This window comes from Xenopus laevis, chromosome 1L (genome assembly GCF_017654675.1).
Source record: "Xenopus laevis strain J_2021 chromosome 1L, Xenopus_laevis_v10.1, whole genome shotgun sequence".
NCBI lineage: Eukaryota > Metazoa > Chordata > Amphibia > Anura > Pipidae > Xenopus > Xenopus laevis.
Window position 1 is genome coordinate 224,891,016 of NC_054371.1, and position 20,975 is coordinate 224,911,990.

The 20,975-nt window shown below is 44.5% G+C and overlaps 1 protein-coding gene across 1 annotated transcript in view; it reads left to right on the top strand.

The window, feature by feature from the left end:
• The window catches only part of epg5.L (ectopic P-granules autophagy protein 5 homolog L homeolog), a 94,358-nt gene that overhangs the window by 64,323 nt on the left and 9,060 nt on the right, over window positions 1-20,975 (top strand). The window contains exons 29-38 of the mRNA XM_041570273.1: window positions 9-165; window positions 615-809; window positions 10,147-10,360; window positions 11,484-11,644; window positions 12,143-12,350; window positions 13,392-13,467; window positions 14,813-14,916; window positions 15,014-15,189; window positions 16,558-16,743; window positions 20,690-20,899. Of these exons, the coding sequence (XP_041426207.1) occupies window positions 9-165; window positions 615-809; window positions 10,147-10,360; window positions 11,484-11,644; window positions 12,143-12,350; window positions 13,392-13,467; window positions 14,813-14,916; window positions 15,014-15,189; window positions 16,558-16,743; window positions 20,690-20,899 (1,687 nt within the window). The remainder of the gene's footprint in view (window positions 1-8; window positions 166-614; window positions 810-10,146; window positions 10,361-11,483; window positions 11,645-12,142; window positions 12,351-13,391; window positions 13,468-14,812; window positions 14,917-15,013; window positions 15,190-16,557; window positions 16,744-20,689; window positions 20,900-20,975) is intronic.

The following is a 20,975-nucleotide window of genomic DNA, read 5'->3' on the forward strand; positions in this document are numbered from 1 at the left end:
GCCTGCAGGGCTCTAGTGAATGCTTATAAAGTGCAGTCCCCCCTGGAGATACCCAAGATTGGAATCGGCACCTTTTTTGCAGTGGTGGAATATGTGTGTGACGAGACGCAGCGGCATCCTCCTTCCAGGCAGTTTTTTACCTCTTGCATCGAGATTTTGGGCCAGGTACGAGCTTTACATTAATTGCCTATATATATATGTGCGATCTGCCGAACATTACACTTAAGAAGAGGCAATTAATCTGTAATGTTCTGCGTATCGCATATTTTGTTGTTTTTACGTCAATAACTTCACTCATTGTCCGTGTCTGTATGTTTGTTTACCTGTCTCATAGCAACTAATTTTGGCGCCTTTTAGTGCGTTATAAAGTGCTTTTTACATCGTAATCCTTATCCATTTGATCATGTCCACTGATCAGTACTCACCGTTTATAAGGATATAATTTACAAGATATTCATTGCTCTTGTGCATTATAATAATAACAACAAGAATAATAAAGCTAATGATAATAAATGTGTGTAATAAATAGAAACCCAGAGCAGTATTTGTTGTACATACCTGCCATTTGTGTAGGTCATTGATGTGGATGAGCTTTCTCCTGTGCTTCCCTGTAGGTGTTTATAAGCGGAACTCAGTCGGAATGTCGGCCGGTGCTTCAGACTATTCTGCAGAACAGGAGGCTGTGCAGTCTGCTCTCCCCCTACTTCACCCCCGCTGCCTCCCCCGGAGACTTTGTGCAGTTGTACGAGAAAGTCGTGGAGGCCATTAATGATGACAACAGTGACGTCATTTTCATGCTGCTAACTAAGGTGACTTGTGTTCCTCTGCTTTAAAAGGCCGTGTATTTGTATGTAAAAGCATAGGATTTCCTGTTAAAGGAGAAGGAAAGGCTATAAGTAAGATATATCAGAAAGGTATGTATGTGTGTGTATATATATATGTATATATATATATATATATATATATATATATATATATACATATATATATATATATATATACACACATACACACAGTCATATGAAAAAGTTTGGGAACCCTTCTGAGGCTGCATAATAATTTACTCCGCTTTCAAAAAAATTTTGAATCCTTGTAACTTCTCAATACTGATTACTGGCAACACCAAATTGGTTGGATTAGCTCGTCAGCCTTGAACTTCATAGGCAGGTGTGTCTAATCATCAGAAAAGGTATTTTCGCCTCGTCAGCTTGGGGGACACAGGAGACAGTGGGGTATAGCTAATGCCACTAGGAGGCAGGACACAACAGAATAAGAAATGTGACTCCTCCTCCGCTGGCTATACCCTCAGCAGTAGGCGGAGCCGGAATCAGTTTTTGTTGTGTCCTAAGGAGGTTAGGACTATCTCTCTCTACTCTCATTCAACAACTTCTGAACACTGGAGAGTCTAAGTCACCTGCACTGAGCTGTGTGTCCTTATGACTTCTCCCAACGTGGATTCTGTCCCTGGGGTCACTAAGGCTAACTGCAGCTCTGACCATCCAGCCTAATTGACTTCTTCTTCCTACAGAAGGACTGTCGGCTGGCCAGGTGACAAGGAAGAGATCTGTGCCCTGGGGTAGGTGAGTACTACCCTCCCTCCCCAACACCCCCCTCCCTAGGGTGTTCCATCAGCAGCCCCCACAAGGCTCATGCTGCATAGGCTCCGGTGGTTTTGACATATAGAGGGCACTGGCTTACACTGGGTATTTCCATTTGAAACCCTACTGCACTCTCTTCCACACCACAGTCACGCTCCCCTACTTCTCGGCAGAACGTGCCTGTTACTGTAGACTCCGGCCATTACTGTAGGCAGGCAGCGTGCGCAGAGCCGCTGCGTCTGCCTTTCAGCAGCACCTCCCTCTCTGCTCCGTTTTCGCGCACTTTTCTCGCGCCATTTCGAGCGCGCCTCACTGGCCGTGACGTCACCGGATCTTCCGGTCTTTCATTCCCCGCACTGAGACAAGCGCTTCGGTGCGCATTCACTCTCAGGCTACTCTGCTGCACGGGGGACACAGGCTTCAGTGGGTTATTTCCTCACTGCGTACCTGACACCAGCGCTACTCCCTGGCTCCTCTCCCTGACTATCCAACAGCAGGGGCACCCACAGCAAGAATTTTTATCTTATTAAAATTTACTACACGCTGGGGCAACATGTCTGAGGGCGCTAGTGAGGGCCTTTTCTCCAGGGGATCCACGGCCTCTGTTAGATATTTGGCCTGCGCCAAATGCCGCAAAAAGCTGCCAGGGGTCACAAGGAACCCTTATGTACCAAATGTAAACCTGCTGCACAGGTCTCTGATTCCCCAAGCCCTGCTCCCCCCCAGGTGGACCAGGCTTCCCAAAGGGCCTCCCCTTCAATCCAGTCAGAGGCATCAGCCTCAGGGCCCCAGGCCATTCCAGATTGGGCCTCTCATCTAGCCACAGGGATTCCAAAATTGGCCCTCTCCCTGGACAAGCTCCTTTCCCGCTTGGACAATCCTAGACAAAGGGTCCCAAAGCGCAGAGCCCCTTCTCCCTCTGATGTGGAAAGCGGAAGCAATTCCCCAGTTTTCTCCTCACCTCCACCAGAACCTGACGAGGAATTTTCTCTTTCTGACGGTGAGCTGTCTCACACCTCTGAACACCCAGAAGACGAATCTCCAAAATTCTCTTCCGAAGCAGTTGATTCCCTAATAGCTTCTGTCATTGAAACGCTCCATCTACAGGAGACCGAAGAGAACCCCAAAACTACCAAGGCTCTATTTAAAAGAAACAGCAGAAACTCGCCTACTTTCCCAGCTCATTCCCAACTTGACCAGATTATTCAACAGGAATGGGACAAACCTGAGAGGCGGTTCCAGCCAAACGCAGGTTCCTCAAACTGTATCCTTTCCATCAGATTCAACTGACAAGTGGTCCTCTCCGCCATCAGTGGATGCTCCTGTGTCACGTCTATCCAAAAATACAGCCCTACCAGTTCCCGATTCCTCTTCCTTTAAAGATCATATGGACAAAAAACTGGAGGGTCTGCTTCGCTCTCAATTTTCAGCCTCCGGTACTTCCCTCCGCCCAGTGCTAGCCACAGCCTGGGTTAGTAGGCCATTCAGACTTGGTCTGACACTCTGCTTCAAGGAATCTCATCAGGAGCCCCACGCCACCAACTAGCGCAATGGGCATCCCAGATAAAGGAGGCAAACGATTACATCTGTGAAGCTTCCCTCGACGCAGCACAAATCATCGGCAGAACCTCTGCCCTGTCCGTTGCAGCACGCAGATGTCTCTGGTTAAAATTGTGGACAGCTGACCTCTCTTCAAAGAAGTCTCTAACCTCTCTTCCATTCAAAGGGAAGCTTCTATTCGGCCCCGATCTTGACAAGATCATCAGCCAAGCGACTGGGGGAAAAAGCACGCTTCTTCCTCAACCGAAGGCCCGCTTGCCTTTTCGCAGAGGACGGTCCTTTCGTCCCTCCCAAACCAAGGGCAATAGGTCATCTCCCCCACGACACACTGTTTCCAATAGAGGACGATTCGGGGGCAAACCTAGATCCACCTGGCAGAGCCGCAAACCATCTTCCAGACCTGTGGACAAATCATCCTCTGCATGACGGGGTCTCTCCCCCGTCTCACCAGGTACCCCTAGGCGGAAGACTTCAACACTTTGCGGATACCTGGCTCTCCATTACTCAGGATTCCTGGATACACGAGGTAGTGTCGCACGGCTACCATCTCGAATTTTCCCCTCGGCCCCCTCTAAGATTCTTTATGTCAAGACTCCCTCGGGAAAAGGACAAGCAGAAGGCCTTTCGTCTGGTGATTTCAAACCTCCTTCACACAGAAGTGATCACTCCTGTTCCCATAGGGGAAAGATTCAAAGGTTACTATTCAAACCTATTTGTCGTCCCCAAGAAAGACGGGTCCGTACGACCCATTCTAGACCTAAAGGGCCTCAACAAGTTCATTCGACCTCGAAGATTCAAGATGGAGTCCCTCAGGTCCATCATAGCAGCCATGGCCGAGGGCCAATTCCTGACGTCCCTCGATATCAAGGACGCCTACCTGCACGTCCCGATTTTCCCTCCCCATCAGAAATACTTACGCTTTGCCTTCCAAAATCTCCACTTCCAATTCACAGCTCTCCCCTTCGGTCTGACCTCAGCCCCCCGAGTCTTCACGAAGATCATGGCGGCGGCCACAGCCCTGATCCGAAACGAGGGAATTTCCATTACCCCCTACCTCGACGACCTGTTGATCAAAGCACCTTCCTTCTCAGCAGCACAACACTGCCTGCAGATCTCAATCTCCAAGCTTCAAGAACTGGGATGGTGCATCAACCGGGAGAAGTCGTCCTTGATTCCCAGTCAATCCATGATCTTTCTGGGAATGCAATTCAATACGAGGACCAACCGGGTCTCCCTTCCACAAGACAAAATTGTGAGAGTCCTGGCCCTGGTGAATTCGCTACTGGTCAAACCGACCCACTCAGCCAGACATTGCATGAAAGTTCTAGGGGTCATGGTCTCCACCATAGAAGCCGTCCCCTTTGCCCAACACCACCTCCGGGAACTGCAGTGGAACATCCTGACTGCCTGGAAGAGGAAGTCTCTCCTACAGGAGATCCGTCTCTCGCGGAAAACCCAGTCATCTCTCCTTTGGTGGTTAAATCCTCAACACTTATCCTCGGGAAGACATCTCGGGGAACCCCGATGGCGTCTGCTCACAACGGACGCAAGTCTGTTCGGATGGGGTGCAGTGCTAGAAGGTCGCTCCGCACAGGGCAGGTGGTCCCAGGTGGAACGGATCCTACCTATCAACCTGTTGGAAATCAGAGCCATTCGGTTGGGTCTGATTCACTGGCAACACGACCTGTCGGGCCAAGCGGTAAAGATCCAGTCAGACAACGCCACGGCTGTGGCCTACATCAATCATCAGGGCGGCACAAGAAGCCGAAGGGCCCAGGCCGAAGCCAGCCTCATACTTCAGTGGGCAGAGAATCACCAGGCCCAACTGTCAGCGATCTACATTCCAGGCCTCCTAAACTGGGAGGCGGATTTCCTCAGTCGTCAAACGTTAGACCCAGGGAATGGTCGTTAAACGAGGAAATCTTCTCAGAGATAACCGACCAATGGGCACTCCAGAGGTCGATCTCATGGCGACACGGCAGAATCGAAAGGTGCCAGCATTCCTCGCCCGCTACCGAGACCCACTAGCTCTAGAGGCAGACGCCTTCACAGCTCCCTGGAACTTCGGCCTAGCCTACGCCTTCCCTCCGCTGCCTCTGATCCCAGAACGATCAGAAAACTACAAAGGGAGCACACCACCTTAATCCTCATTGCTCCGTGGTGGCCCCGGCGCACCTGGTACTCAGACCTTCTCAATCTGTCCATAGCGGAACCCTGGACTCTTCCTCTTCGCCGGATCTGCTTCTACAAGGGCCAATACGGCATCCCAATCCGGGCCTTCTGAAATTGACTGCGTGGCTCTTGAGACCAACATCCTAAAGAAAAAGGGTTTCTCGGACGCAGTCATACGCACCATGCGGGCAGCAAGAAAACCAGTTTCTGCCAAAACTTACCACAGAGTCTGGTCCACATACCGCGACTGGTGCCGAAGTCACAAGAGGGTTTTTTCCAGTTTTCTCCGTACCGGATCTGCTCGAGTTCCTCCAGGAAGGACTGGCCTTGGGTCTCTCTCTAGGCTCTCTAAAGTCCCAGATTTCAGCTCTCTCCGTTCTCTTCCAAAGGAGACTAGCATTCCTACCGGACGTCAAGACCTTCCTCCAGGGAGTGGCTCACCTGGCGCCCCAGTTTGTCCACCAGCGCCCCCGTGGGATCTCACGCTGGTGCTAACGGCGCTACAAAAGCCACCCTTTGAACCAATGGCCTCTATTCCCCTACACTGGCTTACCTGGAAGACTGTTTTTCTCCTGGCGATAGCCTCGGCCAGGCGTGTTTCGGAACTCACCGCACTTTCATGCAAGTCACCCTTGCTCATCTTTCACCACGACAGAGCGTCCTCCGCACCGTGCCTTTTTCCTGCCAAAGGTGGTTTCGGATTTCCATTTGAATCAAGAGATCACCATACCAACCTTCTGCCCTTCACCCTCCAATCCAAAAAGAAGCTGCACTGCACACTCTCGACCCAGTCAGGGCCCTCAAATTTTATCTACACCGAGTTCAGGATTTCCGTAAGTCAGACGCACTGTTCGTACTCCCTTCGGGTCCTCGCAGGGGTTTGCCAGCAGCCAAGTCTACTATCTCCAGATGGATTAAGCAAACTATTCAAAGAGCCTACACTGCAAAAGGCCAAGTTCCTCCTGTCAGAGTCAAGGCTCACTCCACTAGAGGGTGAGCACGTCTTGGCCTTCAGAAACCAGGCATCAGCTGATCAGCTATGCAAGGCGGCCACGTGGACTTCCATCCACTCATTCACAAAATTTTATCACTTTGATACTTTTGCGGCATCTGACGCACGCTTCGGCAGGAGAGTTCTCCAAGCCGCCGTGGCTACTTCCTCATAGGGCCTATCCTTCCCGCCCTGAGGATGGGGACAGCTTTGGTACGTCCCCACTGTCTCCTGTGTCCCCAAGCTGACGAGGAGAAAAGGAGATTTTGTGTACTCACCGTTAAAATCTCTTTCTCTCCAGTAGCTTGGGGGACACAGACTTCCCTCCCGGATGGAGGCCCTTTCTAACCGTCAGTCATGTTACTGCCCCTGGCCAGTACGTTAAGGTTACTAGTTATTGGTTAATTTTTTCTTCTTAGTACTACTTTGGTACAAACTGATTCCGGCTCCGCCTACTGCTGAGGGTATAGCCAGCGGAGGAGGAGTCACATTTCTTATTCTGTTGTGTCCTGCCTCCTAGTGGCATTAGCTATACCCCACTGTCTCCTGTGTCCCCCAAGCTACTGGAGAGAAAGAGATTTAACGGTGAGTACACAAAATCTCCTTTAAGGTGACCAATTGCAAGTTGTGCTTCTGTTTGACTTTCATCTGAAGAGTGACAGCATGGGATCCTCAAAGCAACTCTCAAAAGATCTGAAAACAAAGATTGTTCAGTATCAGGGTTTAGGGGAAGGCTACAAAAAGCTTCTCAGAGGTTTAAACTGTCAGTTTCAACTGTAAGGAATGGAATGAGGAAATGGAAGGCCACAGGCGCAGTTGCTGTAAAACCCAGGTCTGGCAGGCCAAGAAAAATACAGGAGCGGCATATGTGGAGGATTGTGAGAATGTTACAGACAACCCAAAGATCATCTCCAAAGACCTGCAAGAACATCTTGCTGCAGATGTGTATCTGTACATCGTTCTACTGAATTCAAGAACATGTGTATGGCAGGGGGATGAGAAAGAAGCCCTTTCTGCACTCACACACAAACACAGTCGATTGTTGTATGGAAAAGCTCATTTAGACAAGACACAGTCATTTTGGAACAAAGTGCTTTGGACTGATGAGACAAAAATTGTGTTATTTGGTCATAACAAAAAGTACTTTGCATGGTGGAAGAAGAACATTGCATTCCAAGAAAAACACCTGCTCTCTACTGTTTAATTATATTGCAATATATGGACAAACACTCCCTGTTTTGTTTAAAGGGTAAGTCATTTTTCAGTAGCAGTATGCACAAAATGTCTCTGTCTTAAATATATTGTATTTGTCTATATGTATTTTGTGGTCACACCCTCATTGCCTAATGGTTTTAAAAATTAGTGGTGAGCACAACTTTCCCTTGTTTGTTACTGTCACATTTGGTGGAGGTCCCATCATGCTGTGGGACTAGTTCAGGGACTACTGGGGCCCTCGTTAAAGTCGAGGGTCGGATGAATTCAACCCAATATCAACAAATTCTTCAGGATAAAGTTCAAGCACCAGTCACAAAGTTGAAGTTGCGCTGCAGGGGTTGGATATTCCAACAAGAAAATGAGCCTAAACTCACTTGGAAATCTACAAAGACATTTATGCAGAGGGACAAGTACAATATTCTGGAGTCTCCCGACTTGAATATGATGGAAAATCTATGGGATGATTTGAAGCAGACTGTCCATGCTCGGCAGCCATCAAATTTAACTGAACTGGAGAGATTTTGTATGGACGAATGGTCACAAATAGCCACATCCAGAATCCAGACACTCATCAAAGTCTATAGGAGGCGACTAGAGGCTGTTACATTTGCAACTAAGTATTGATGTAATATCTCTGTTGGGGTGTCCAAATTTATGCACCTGTCTAATTTTGATAGTAAGTTGCTACTTTGAAAGCTCAGCCAATGATAAACAAAACTCCAAAAATTAGGAGGGGTTCCCAAACTTTTCACATGACTGTGTATATGTGTGTAAACCCTTAAAGTAATGCTGTTCTAGCTTGCGCTATTGTGGCTAATCTATTGGCAATAAACTGCTTTCTGTAGCATACCTTCTCCTTTAAAGGGGTGGTTCACCTTTAAAGGAGAAGGAAAGGCAATTTACATTGGGGGTGCCAAAAGTTATGCACTAAAAGTTATTGTTACTTTTTATTATTTATCCTGTTAATCAGACCCTCTACTTTTCAGATTTCAGTTTGTCAATCAAACCACTGCCTGGTTGCTTGGGTAATGTGGACCCTAAAACCAGATAGCTGCTAAAATTCTAAACTGCAGAGCAGTTAAACAAAAAGTTAAATAATTCAAAACCCTCAAATAATAAAAAATGAAAACCAATTGCAAATGGTCTCAGAATATCACTCTCTACATCATACTAAAAGCCAAATTTATCAAAATGTGTGTTTAGCGCTTAATAAATAAAAAACGTACCCATGTTCTATTCAATCCTATGGGATTTTTAGAATTGTCTTCCTCAATGGGTGAAAGTTAGAACTCACCGTTTGATAAATACAGTTTCTAAAAATCCCATAGGAATGAATAGAACATTGGCAAATTTTTATTTATTAAAGGAGAAGGAAAGGTTAAAACTAAGTAAGCCTTATCAGAAAGGTCCATCTAAATATACCAGTAAACCCCCAAAGTAGGGCTGCTCTGAGTCCCCTGTGAAAAGAAACACAGCATTTCTTTCCTTCTATTGTGTACTCATGGGCTTCTGTATCAGACTTCCTGCCTTCATCTTAAACCTCATTGCCCTGGGCAAGAGCATGCTCAGTTTGCTCCTCTCCCCCTGTCCCCTCCCTTCTCTACTGTAATCTGAGCCCAGAGCTGGGAGAGACTCAAGCAGGAAGTGATGTCACACCATGTTAATACTGCAGCTCCTATCCTAAACAAACAGAGAGTTTCTAGAGCTTTTTACTCAGGTATGGTAAAACATTCTACAGAATAAATATAGCATTCTAGCTTGCACTATTGCAGCTAATCTATTGGCAATAAAATGCCTCCGTAGCTTTGCTTCTCCTTTAAAGGGATTCTGTAATGATTTTTATGGTGTAGTATTTCTAAATTACACTTTACACTGCAAATAATTCACTCTACAATATAAAATGTCATTCCTGAACCAACAAGTGTATTTAGTTGTAATATTGGTGTGTAGGTGCATCTCAGGTCATTTTGCCTGGTCATGTGATTTCAGAAAGAGCCAGCACTTTAGGATGGAACTGCTTTCTGGCAGGCTGTTGTTTCTCCTACTCAATGTAACTGAATGTGTCTCAGTGGGACCTGGATTTTACTATTGAGTGTTGTTCTTAGATCTACCAGGCAGCTGTTATCTTGTGTTAGGGAGCTGTTATCTGGTTACCTTCCCATTGTTCTGTTGTTTGGCTGCTGGGGGAATAAAGGGAGGGGGGTGATATCATATCATATCATGATTGCAGTACAGCAGTAAAGAGTGACTGAAGTTTATCAGAGCACAAGTCACATGACTTGGGGCAGCTGGGAAGCTGACAATATGTCTAGCCCATGCCATATTTCAAAATGAAATATTAAAAAATCTGTTTGCTCTTTTGAGAAATGGATTTCAGTGTAGAATTCTGCTGGATCAGCACTATTAACTGATGTGTTTTGTGTCCCATGACAGTATCCCTTTAAGCTCTAAACTCACATTTTGATAAATCTGCCCCTAAAAGTTAATTCCAAGGTGAAACCCCTTTGAGCCATCAAGCCAATTGAAAGAGGAAGAAGTTTTATCTTGCTGCTCTCTCACTTCACTCTTCCTATTTTACTTGCAACTTCTTTTTATTTTTTTTATTTTAAGTTTGACCTGAACCATTGGTTGAACTCGGCCAAGCCTTGTATGTCGGAGCGCAGCAAACTGCTGGAGTGTGTGCACCTCGCTCTCACCCTGTGTGGCCTTGTACCTGAAGAGGAGCTCCAGATGCCTTTTAGCATTTTCTGCAAACACTGGAACTCCGTCCTCCGCTACCAGTTCCCAGACCATTACAGCGACTGCCTTAGGCTCCTCATGCAAAGTAAGTTGGAAGCGAGACTTGTCCTGGATATAGAGTGAATATATAGTAAATAAAGTACCCCCTATTGTAAAATATAAGGATATTATAAGTCACCGAGGAGTTCCATGACCATATAAGGTCCTGGAACTCTGAGGTTACTTCTAATATCCTCATATTTTCCAAGGGGTACTTTATTTTAGGGATGCACCAAATCCACTATTTTTGATTTGGCTGAACCCACGAATCCTTCGTGAAAGATTCGGCCGAGTATTGAACCGAATTCTAATTTGCATATACAAATTAGGGGTGGGAAGGGAAAAATATTTTTTACTTCTTTGTTTCGTGACAAAAATTCACGCAATTTCCCTAACCACAACTAATTTGCATATGCAAATTAGGATTCAGATTCGGTTCGGCCGGGCAGAAGGATTCGTCAGTACCCGAATCCTGCTGAAAAAGGTGGAATTTTTTCCGAATCCTGAAACAAATCCTGGATTCGGTGCATCCTACTACATTTATTATAATACACAAGTTTCAGTTAGTCGTGTGACAAAAATGACATCACTGTTTACCGTTTATAACTGACAGTGGGGTAACTACTGGGGGAGCAGGGGGTGCGATTGGGCCAGGGCCCGCACCCCCCCGGCAGCTCACGCGCCACGATTCCCGGCGGTTCCGGGTGTACGGAGGGGGGCGGGGGCCCGGCAGCGCATCCCCCTCTAGTTACGTCACTGATAACTGACGACATCACTAGTCACCATTTATAAGGATATAATTTACGAGATATTCATGACTTATGTTTATTATATAATGTTTATTTTCACCACTGCTCTGAAGGTGCTGTTGTTTGGCTAAACACTGGTAGCAACACACCAATAAAACTGGTCTGTATTCAAACTCGACCCCTTGGTGTGATCTGAGCCTGTCATTGGCTGACAGGGTGTCCCTGTGCAAAGAGAAATACAATGCACAGACATCCATAGCCCAATCTAGTCCTAACCTAATATTCCAGCCCCCCTGACCCCAACTCAGCCTTAGATGTCCGTTGGGAAGCCTGTTTTTTTGGTTGGGGGGTAGAAAATGATTCCAAAACGTAAAGGTATGTAAGTTTTTATACAAGTAACCTGCACCCTGTGATCTACAGGTTCTTCTGAGCAGCTGTTGAGCCCTGAGTGCTGGAGGACGTCTCTGAAGGCCGTCGGATGTTATACCCCAAGGAAAATTCAGAGCACGGCACCAGCCGAGTCCACAGACCCCCTGGCATTTCCGAGCTGTTCCAACAAAATGATGCTGTCGGCTGAACAGGTTTGATTCTCATTAATGTAACTGGCTGTTCCTGTGCCCCCTACAGAGCTACCAGGGTGCACGCTTTTGGGATCCATTATCCGGAAATCCAGAAAACTCCGAATTATGGAAAGCCCATCTCCCATAGACTCCATTTTATCCAAATAATCCAAATTATTAAAAATGATTTCCTTTTTCTGTGTAATAATAAAACAGTCGCTTGTACTTGATCCCAACTAAGATATAATTAATCCTTATTGGAGGCAATACCAGCCTATTGGGTTTATTTAATGTTTATATGATTTTCTAGTAGACTTAAGGTATGAAGATCCAAATTACAGAAAGATCTGTTATCCGGAAAACTCCTGTTCCCGAGCATTCTGGATAACAGGTCCCACACCTGTTTACTGTTTAAAGGGAAGGGGGGATTTTAGGAAGTAGACCTCCCATGTGCAGATCCATTTGTGTTGGTGTCTGTACAAAGTGTATGTCATTGCATTGGGAATGTGTCCGTTTCAGGTACTGGAGACCATCAAATGGCTTTCGGATTTTTTCGACAAGCTCCGATTCTCTAAACCCGACTTCCAGAGCTTCGGCCTGCTTTCCAAGTGGAGCCCGTACATGAGCGAAGTCAAAACGTTCTTCGAGTACCTGGTAAAGAGCCTCATAGACTACGAGCTTGCCAGCCTCACCCCGGAGCCAATGGGAAGTCACAGAATCCAAGCAGGTAATGGCATCTTGTTCACTTCAAGGGGTTGTTAACCTTTAAACAAACTGTTAGCATGATATAGAGAGGGATATTCTGAGACAATTTACAATTGGTTTTTATTATTTGTGGTTTTTGAGTTATTTAGCTTTTTATTCAGCAGCTCTCCAGTTTGCAATTTCAGCAATCTGGTTGCTAGGATCTGCATTACCCTGGCAACCATGCATTGATATGAATAAGAGACTTGGCCATGAATAGGAGAGGACTGAATAGAAAGATGAGTAATAAAAAGTAACAATAACATTACATTTGTAGCCTTACAGAGCATTTGTTTTTAGATGGGGTCAGTGACCCACATTTGAAAGCTGGAGAGAGTCAGACGAAGAAGGCAAATAATTCAAAAACTATACAAATGAAGCCCAATTGAAATGTTGCTTAGAATTAGGCAAGCTCTAGCATACTAAAAGTTAACTTAAAGGTGAACCTTTAAACCAACTTCTCCTTCCTGCCCATATATTAAAGAGCTCCTTGCGTGTGTTAGAGTCCTGCACTGGGTCGGGTAACTGCGGAACACCTCCCAAGCGGTAGGGGTGTGAGTAGAAAATCCCTGATTCCCTGACTGTGCGGGTAACCCGCCTGAGTACCCGGCAAATGTGCGGGACTGGCCCCTCCCACCCTCCCTGGTGCTGCAAGGAATTCGTTTTTGAATCTTTAGGGATTAAAGGACCCCAGAGTGATGTCACTTCCTGTTTCACGGGTCCCGGGTCAGGTGATACGTTTGACTTATAGGGTCTGGGTTGGGTAGTGGCTCTGGTTAGTGGGATGTGTTGGGTGGTCAGGTTAGAGGTCAGCAGGTTTGGGTCGGGCACGGGTCCTTCCAATTGGCCCCATGCAGCCAATGTAGAAAAGCAGCGTATAGTCAACCAATCGGATGATTTCAACCTGCAGCTGGCTGAAAAACGAATCACTGATTGGTCGCTATGGGTTACTGCCAAGGTGCAAATTTGGCCATTGTATATAAATGAGCCCCAGTAACTGCATGTTTTTCTCCTTTAATGTCAGGGCTAAAGTCTGTGCATTCAGCCATCACTGAGCTCTTCAAGCCATGGATTATGGTTCTGGATAAAGAAGACAACAGGTATCTCTTTGTATCCTTTGTTATTTATGGGCCACATCAAGCATTACGGCTCTTCTATTAAAGGAACAGTTCAGTGTGAAAATAAAAACTGGGTAAATAGAGAGGCTGTGCAAAATAAAAAATGTATCTAATATAGATAGTGAGGCAAAAATGTAATGTATAAAGGCTGGAGTGACTGGATGTGTAACATAATAGCCAGAACACTACTTCCTGCTTTTCAGCTCTCTAACTCTGAGTTAGTCAGTGACTATAAGGGGGGGCACATGGGACATAACTGTTCAGTGAGTTTGCAATTGATCTTCAGCATTCAGCTCAGATTCAAAAGCTCTCCAAAAATTATATATGGATCAGCGCCTATGGCAACAGTGAAAAAAACCAAAAATAGTGCAGTATAGTTAAATATTGCGGCAGCACCCAGTGCCAGGATATATTTCTAGGTTTAGTTCCCCTTTAATCTTCCACTCTTAATGGTGTCATGCAAGATTCCTTCCTGCCTGATGCGTTTCACCAAATGGCTTCCTCAGGGGGGAATATGCCTCTGAAGAAGCCATTTGGCGAAACGCGTCAGGCAGGAAGTGACGTCACAATAGGATCACAGGAAAGGCCACAAGGGTAATATACACGCTGACAGGGCCCCCTCAAGGAGAAGGAAAGCCTGTGAAACCTGGACGTTACATATGTGATTTACTTTCAACAAATGCGAGTGTTAAATTTGTTTTTAAAAATCTTTTTTTAAATAAACGCTATTACACTATTCTGGATTTGTATCTGCTAATACTACGGGCATTATATCGCATTATCGTCTTGTGAGTAGGCAATTTAGCCATTGGTGGTGGAAAAAAGATTGGATATAAAGTAATCTTGCATGTCACCATAAGAGTGGAAGATTAAAGGGGAACTATACCTAGAAATTGATCCTGGCACTATACTGCAATATTTTTGTTTTTTTCTCTGTTGCCATAGGTGCTGATCCATATATCATTTTTGGAGAGCTTTTGAATCTGAGCTGAATGCTGAGGATCAATTGCAAACTCACTGACCAGTTATGTCCCATGTGGCCCCCCTTATAGTCACTGACTAACTCAAGAGTTAGAGAGCTGAAAAGCAGGAAGTAGTGTTCTGGCTATTATGTTACACATCCAGTCACTCCAGCCTTTATACATTTAATTTTTGCCTAACTAACTATATTAGAAACTTTTTTTATTTTATCTATTTACCCAGTTTTTGATTTTACACTGAACTGTACCTTTAAGCCACTGCTCAGAAATACAAAGCAAGAGCCTTATTGTGTGCAGAGGCTGGTGCTGCCATAGTGTTTATGCAGTCTATGTGTTTCCCATTGCAGCAGTCAGCGCTGTTACCCGTGGTTGGAAAGTGATACGTCTGTAGCTTTGGGGGTAGTTGAGTTATTCACAGACTGTATCCTGACTCTGCACCAGAAATCTCAGGGTGAGTCACAGAAGGGATGCACTGTCTAGACTACCTCCTAGTGATCTCCTCGACGTATACACAACTATAAGTTGCATTGTTTTCTCTGTTTCATTAGATCGCTTGCTGCCTGGCCAGAGGGGGGCCTTATGGCTGCACCTGATGCATTACTGTGAGACCTGCACTGCCCCCAAACTGCCCGAATATATCCTCTATTCCTACCATACAGACTACAGCAAGTTGCCCTGGAAGGAGATGTATCCTGATCAGACCATCATGGAGGAATTCTTCAAAGTAAGCGTTAGACAATGTGTCTTTGCCTCTGCCTTTTGCAGTTTTTTATTTATCTTTAGTTTTTCGTGACATTAGCAGTTTTACCCTGCTTCCCCAGGTGCTTCCTGCATTAGGCAGCTCCTCACCGCTATTGAATAACAGTGTAAAGCTGCCAGTACCACGAAAACTAAAGAAAATAAAAATGGATGTAAATGGTAAAAAATGCTCAGAGCTTTTTTACATCGATTTGTGGGCTTAGTTCCCCTTTAATTTAGATGTTTCGGGATCGCAAATTTTGGTAAAAAAAAAATGATATAAGATCATACTGTATATGGCCAGAAATCCATATTTTTCAATTGGACAGCCACAGCTCTATTCCCCAGCAGATTATAGAGGTACATATACCGATTATTGGGGTACAGTACACAGTTCTATCCTCTGACTGCAGATTATTGGGGTGAAATCTACAGATATTTTCTCCTGCATATTATAGGGGTACAGTACACAGATCTGTCTTCCTACTGCAGATCATTGGGGTACAGTTCTCAGGGTTTCTCCCCTACTGCAGATTATTGAGGTACAGTACACAGATATATCCCAGACTACAGATTATTGGGGTACAGTACACAGATATATCCGCAACTACAGGTTATTGGGGTACAGTACACAGATCTATCCTCTGACTGCAGATTATTGGGGTGCAATCCACAGATATTTTCTCCTGCATATTACAGGGGTACAGTACACAGATCTGTCTTCCTACTGCAAATCATTGGGTACAGTTCTCAGGTTTCCCCCCTACTGCAGATTATTGGGGTGAAATCTACAGATATATTCTCCTGCATATTATAGGGGTACAGTACACAGATCTGTCTTCCTACTGCAGATCATTGGGGTACAGTTCTCAGGGTTTCTCCCCTACTGCAGATTATTGAGGTACAGTACACAGATATATCCCAGACTACAGATTATTGGGGTACAGTACACAGATATATCCCCAACTACAGGTTATTGGGGTACAGTACACAGATCTATCCTCTGACTGCAGATTATTGGGGTGCAATCCACAGATATTTTCTCCTGCATATTACAGGGGTACAGTACACAAATCTGTCTTCCTACTGCAGATCATTGCGGTGCAGTTCTCAGGGCTTTTCCCCTACTGCAGATTATTGGGGTACAGTACACACAGCCATTAGCATGGCAGACAGTAACTGATTCAGAAATTTCCAAGAATATGTGGGTACAGGGTTCCCCAGGTGTTTTCATTCATACACAATAAATAGCTTCTATATATATATATATATATATATATATATATATATATATTTATTTATTTATTGTTCCAATATGCCGTTTCAATTTTCAACTGTGAATTATATCTCCTAGGTGGAGAGGGGGAGCCCCAAAAGCTGCTTTTTATTTTTGGGAGCAGTTCTGTGCGACGTGAATTGGGTAAGCGTCCTGTCTGACGCCTGGGGCCCCATTCCTCGCCCCGAGACCCAGCGCATGTTAGTGTGTTTGCTGTTCATGCTGGTGTTTGTTGCTAAGGAGGAGAAACTCGTCAACGAAGCGGTAAGTTCACTCTGCGCTAATGGGAATGTTACTGCAGCTCGAGGGTGTAGATATATGTCTCTGCCACTAGTTGACTCTCATACTCTATTGTTATTTATTTCCCCTACACACTTACTGTTTATATAACATGACTGTATTTAAAGGGATTCTGTCATCATTTTTATTTCTAAATGACACTGTTTACACTGCAAATAATTCACTCTACAATATAAAATGTCATTCCTGAACCAACAAGTGTATTTAGTTGTAATACTGGTGTGTAGGTGCATCTCAGGTCATTTTGCCCGGTCATGTGATTTCAGAAAGAGCCAGCACTTTAGGATGGAACTGCTTTCTGGCAGGCTGTTGTTTCTCCTACTCAATGTAACTGAATGTGTCTCAGTGGGACCTGGATTTTACTATTGAGTGTTGTTCTTAGATCTACCAGGCAGCTGTTATCTTCTGTTAGGGAGCTGCTATCTGGTTACCTTCCCATTGTTCTGTTGTTAGGCTGCTGGGGGGGGGGGTGATATCACTCCAACTTGCAGTACAGCAGTAAAGAGTGACTGAAGTTTATCAGAGAACAAGTCACATGCCTGGGGGCAGCTGGGAAACTGACAATATATTTAGCACCATGTCAGATTTCAAAATTGAAAATAAAAAAATCTGTTTGCTCTTTTGAAAAATGGATTTCAGTGCAGAATTCTATTAAGTGATGTGTTTTGAAATTTTTCCCTTTCATATCACACTGGCTGCACTGCACACATAAGGGCAACACTATACAAGGTAGATGGTTATTTATTTAGTGATGTTTTATAATTCTGGCGTGTTTTATTGAATTCACAGTAAAATAATCAGTACAAACGTAATGAGCATATGACACATAGATTGTGTACGTTATCATACAGTTAGCAAATACAATACAGCAGTAATCATACAGTAATAGCAGTAATCATATCTTAAGTAAAATTGTGCTGACACCGAGTAGAATGTGCCCCTCCTATGTAATTCTCCATTATTAATCCCCTTAATCTTGTGCCCATTCCAGCCATTTATCCTAAATGTTTTGGTATTTTTTACTACTACCTCTATATTGATACACTATGCGTTCAAGAGTAAACACATTTTTAACCTCCTGAATCCACTGAGCTGATGTGGGGGGTAAGGGATCCTTCCATTTCCTTGTAATAAGTTTTTAAGCCAAAAACAAGCACTGCTTAATAATAAAGGTACCCTGTAAAAAGGTGAATGTGTCATTAATACCAACAGCGAAGAGACATGCACTCACCGTTCTTGGCATTTGTGCTTCCAAGATAGAGTCTAGTGAGTCTAGAACTTCAGCCCAGTAAAGGGTTAACGCTGGGCAGTCCTACATCATGTGACTGAGAGAACACGGCACCTAGGACATTCTGAAGAGGATGCTTCAAAAATACGATGTAATTAGTCAGGGTAATAATATGCTCTTTGCACAAGGTAAAGTTGTATCATTCTGTCCCTATAATTAACAGAAACTGATAGTGGGGAAGCCAGTGAGTCTTGCCACTCTTCCTCCTCCAAGGGCCCAATTTCTCTCTCCCATTTACCCTTAAAGGGATACTGTCATGGGAAATTTTTTTTTTTTCGAAATGAATCAGTTAATAGTGCTGCTCCAGCAGAATTCTGCACTGAAATTCATTTCTCAAAAGAGCAAACAGATTTTTTTATATTCAATTTTGAAATCTGACATGGGGCTAGACATTTTGTCAATTTCCCAGCTGCCCCAAGTCATGTGACTTGTGCTCTGATAAACTTCAATCACTCTTTACTGCTGTACTGCAAGTTGGAGTGATATCACCCCTTCCCTTTTCCCCCCCAGCAGCCAAACAAAAGAACAATGGGAAGGTAACCAGATAACAGCTCCCTAACACAAGATAACAGCTGCCTGGCAGATCTAAGAACAACACTCAATAGTAAAATCCCATGTCCCACTGAGACACATTCAGTTACATTGAGTAGGAGAAATAACAGCAGCCTGCCAGAAAGCATTTCTCTCCTAAAGTGCAGGCACAAGTCACATGACTGGGGGCAGCTGGGAAACTGACAAAATGTCTAGCCCCATGTCAGATTTCAAAATTGAATATAAAAAAATCTGTTTGCTCTTTTGAGAAATGGATTTCAGTGCAGAATTCTGCTGGAGCAGCACTATTAATTGATGTTTTTTGCAAAAAACATGTTTTTCCATGACAGTATCCCAACGGTTTGTTAAAGAGTGTTGTGTGTAACCCAGAGTAAGTCCTTTTGTAGTGCCCTGCGCTAAATAATCTACCAGGCTATACAGAGCTCTATCTGGATTGGCCGCTGACTATTTTGAGCTATCAGTCTCTTATTAACTTGAGTGTATCGTAACCACTGATGCTGGGGTAAATGGAGACTTTCTTGTAAAGTTTCAAATGTCACCGCTGCATCATCTTGCCATATTTCTCCTATTGTAGTAATCCCACAACCTTCCCAAATCCGGTTCCCACCTCATTTAGCTATACCAGGGAAGTACTGATGATTCCACAAAGGGGTCTGAGGAAGAAGTTATCGACTACCGCTAACTGAATGGCTTTCCCCCATATTACTCACATATACAGTATAAAATAACCTGGTTTGGATATATAGAGGCTTGAGGCTTTTTGATGAGAAGCCATTGAAATGGGGAAACTACACCTCCCAGCAACACCGCGTGTACTTGATATAAGGATTGGGGATGCAACCCCTCTATCCAGGCAATTGCCAAATAATACAAAAACACATTTGTGAAAGAGACTCCCCCCTGAAATTGATCTCTGGTTAATGTATTTAAAGGGATCCTGTCATCGGAAAACATGTTTTTTTTTATCAGTTAGTAGTGCTGCTCCAGCAGAATTCTGCACTGAAATCCATTTCTCAAAAGAGCAAACAGATTTTTTTATATTCAATTTTGAAATCTGACATGGGGCTAGACATATTGTCAATTTCCCAGCTGCCCCAAGTCATGTGACTTGTGCTCTGATAAACTTCAGTCACTCTTTACTGCTGTACTGCAAGTTGGAGTGATATCACCCCCTCCCTTCCCCCCCCCAGCAGCCAAACAAAAGAACAATGGGAAGGTAACCAGATAACAGCTCCCTAACACAAGATAACAGCTGCCTGGTAGATCTAAGAACAACACTCAATAGTAAAATCCCATGTCCCACTGAGACACATTCAGTTACATTGAGTAGGAGAAATAACAGCCTGCCAGAAAGCATTTCTCTCCTAAAGTGCAGGCACAAGTCACATGACTTGGGACAGCTGGGAAATTGACAATATGTCTAGGCCCATGTCGGATTTCAAAATTGAATATAAAAAAAATCTGTTTGCTGCTTTGAGAAATGGATTTCGGTTCAGAATTCTGTTGGAGCAGCACTATTAACTGATTCATTTTGAATTTTTTTTTCCCATGACAGTATCCCTTTAAACTCAAACGAGGACGGGACCCAGCCCATATCAACTGCCTGAAACTTGAGTCCATTTTTGTGATTTCAATTAAAACAGGGGCTAGTAGAAGTATATAAGTTAGCTTTGGAAGAAGAATCATTTTTATAAGCTGTTCTCTACCCATAGGACTTAGCATCAGGGATTCCCATGCTCTCATCATCCCATTCAAAGGCTCCACATTCACTTTATAGAAGTCAGAGATGGGCAGTTTAGTCACCGCCCCTAAGTAGGTGAACTGAGTAACTAGGGGGAATGGAGAGTTTACTTGTGTCTGATGATCTTGCTGCGCATCTTCCTGTAACATATTGGATTTAGCAACACTAGTAACCAATTGTGAAAGATTTGCAAACTGTGATGTTACCTCAATAAGGCTTTACAAAGAAGGCCCCACATCCACTAGGTAAATGAGGGTGTCGTCAGTATAAAGCTTATTTAGTGATATTTATACACAGTAAATATGTCCTGCCTGTTGGTTTCTTTCAAGGGGTCCCCACTGCTCAGTCTCCTGGGTCAGGCCAGCACCCTGTCATGGCACCTTGTAGACGCAGTGTCCTACCAAAATGTAATGGGGTACTTCAGCAGCCACTACCCCCCCTCTGTGATCCTGAGCAAACACCTGGCCGATGAGCTGATCCTCAAGGTGCTGAAGGTCTCTGCCGGCCTCACGACTTTCCCCGAGTGCAACATCTACTCTGTAAGTAACCCAGGCCCAAAGCTGACCTTACACCTTATTCTATAACCCTGTGATACTGAGAAATAGAACTGAGCAG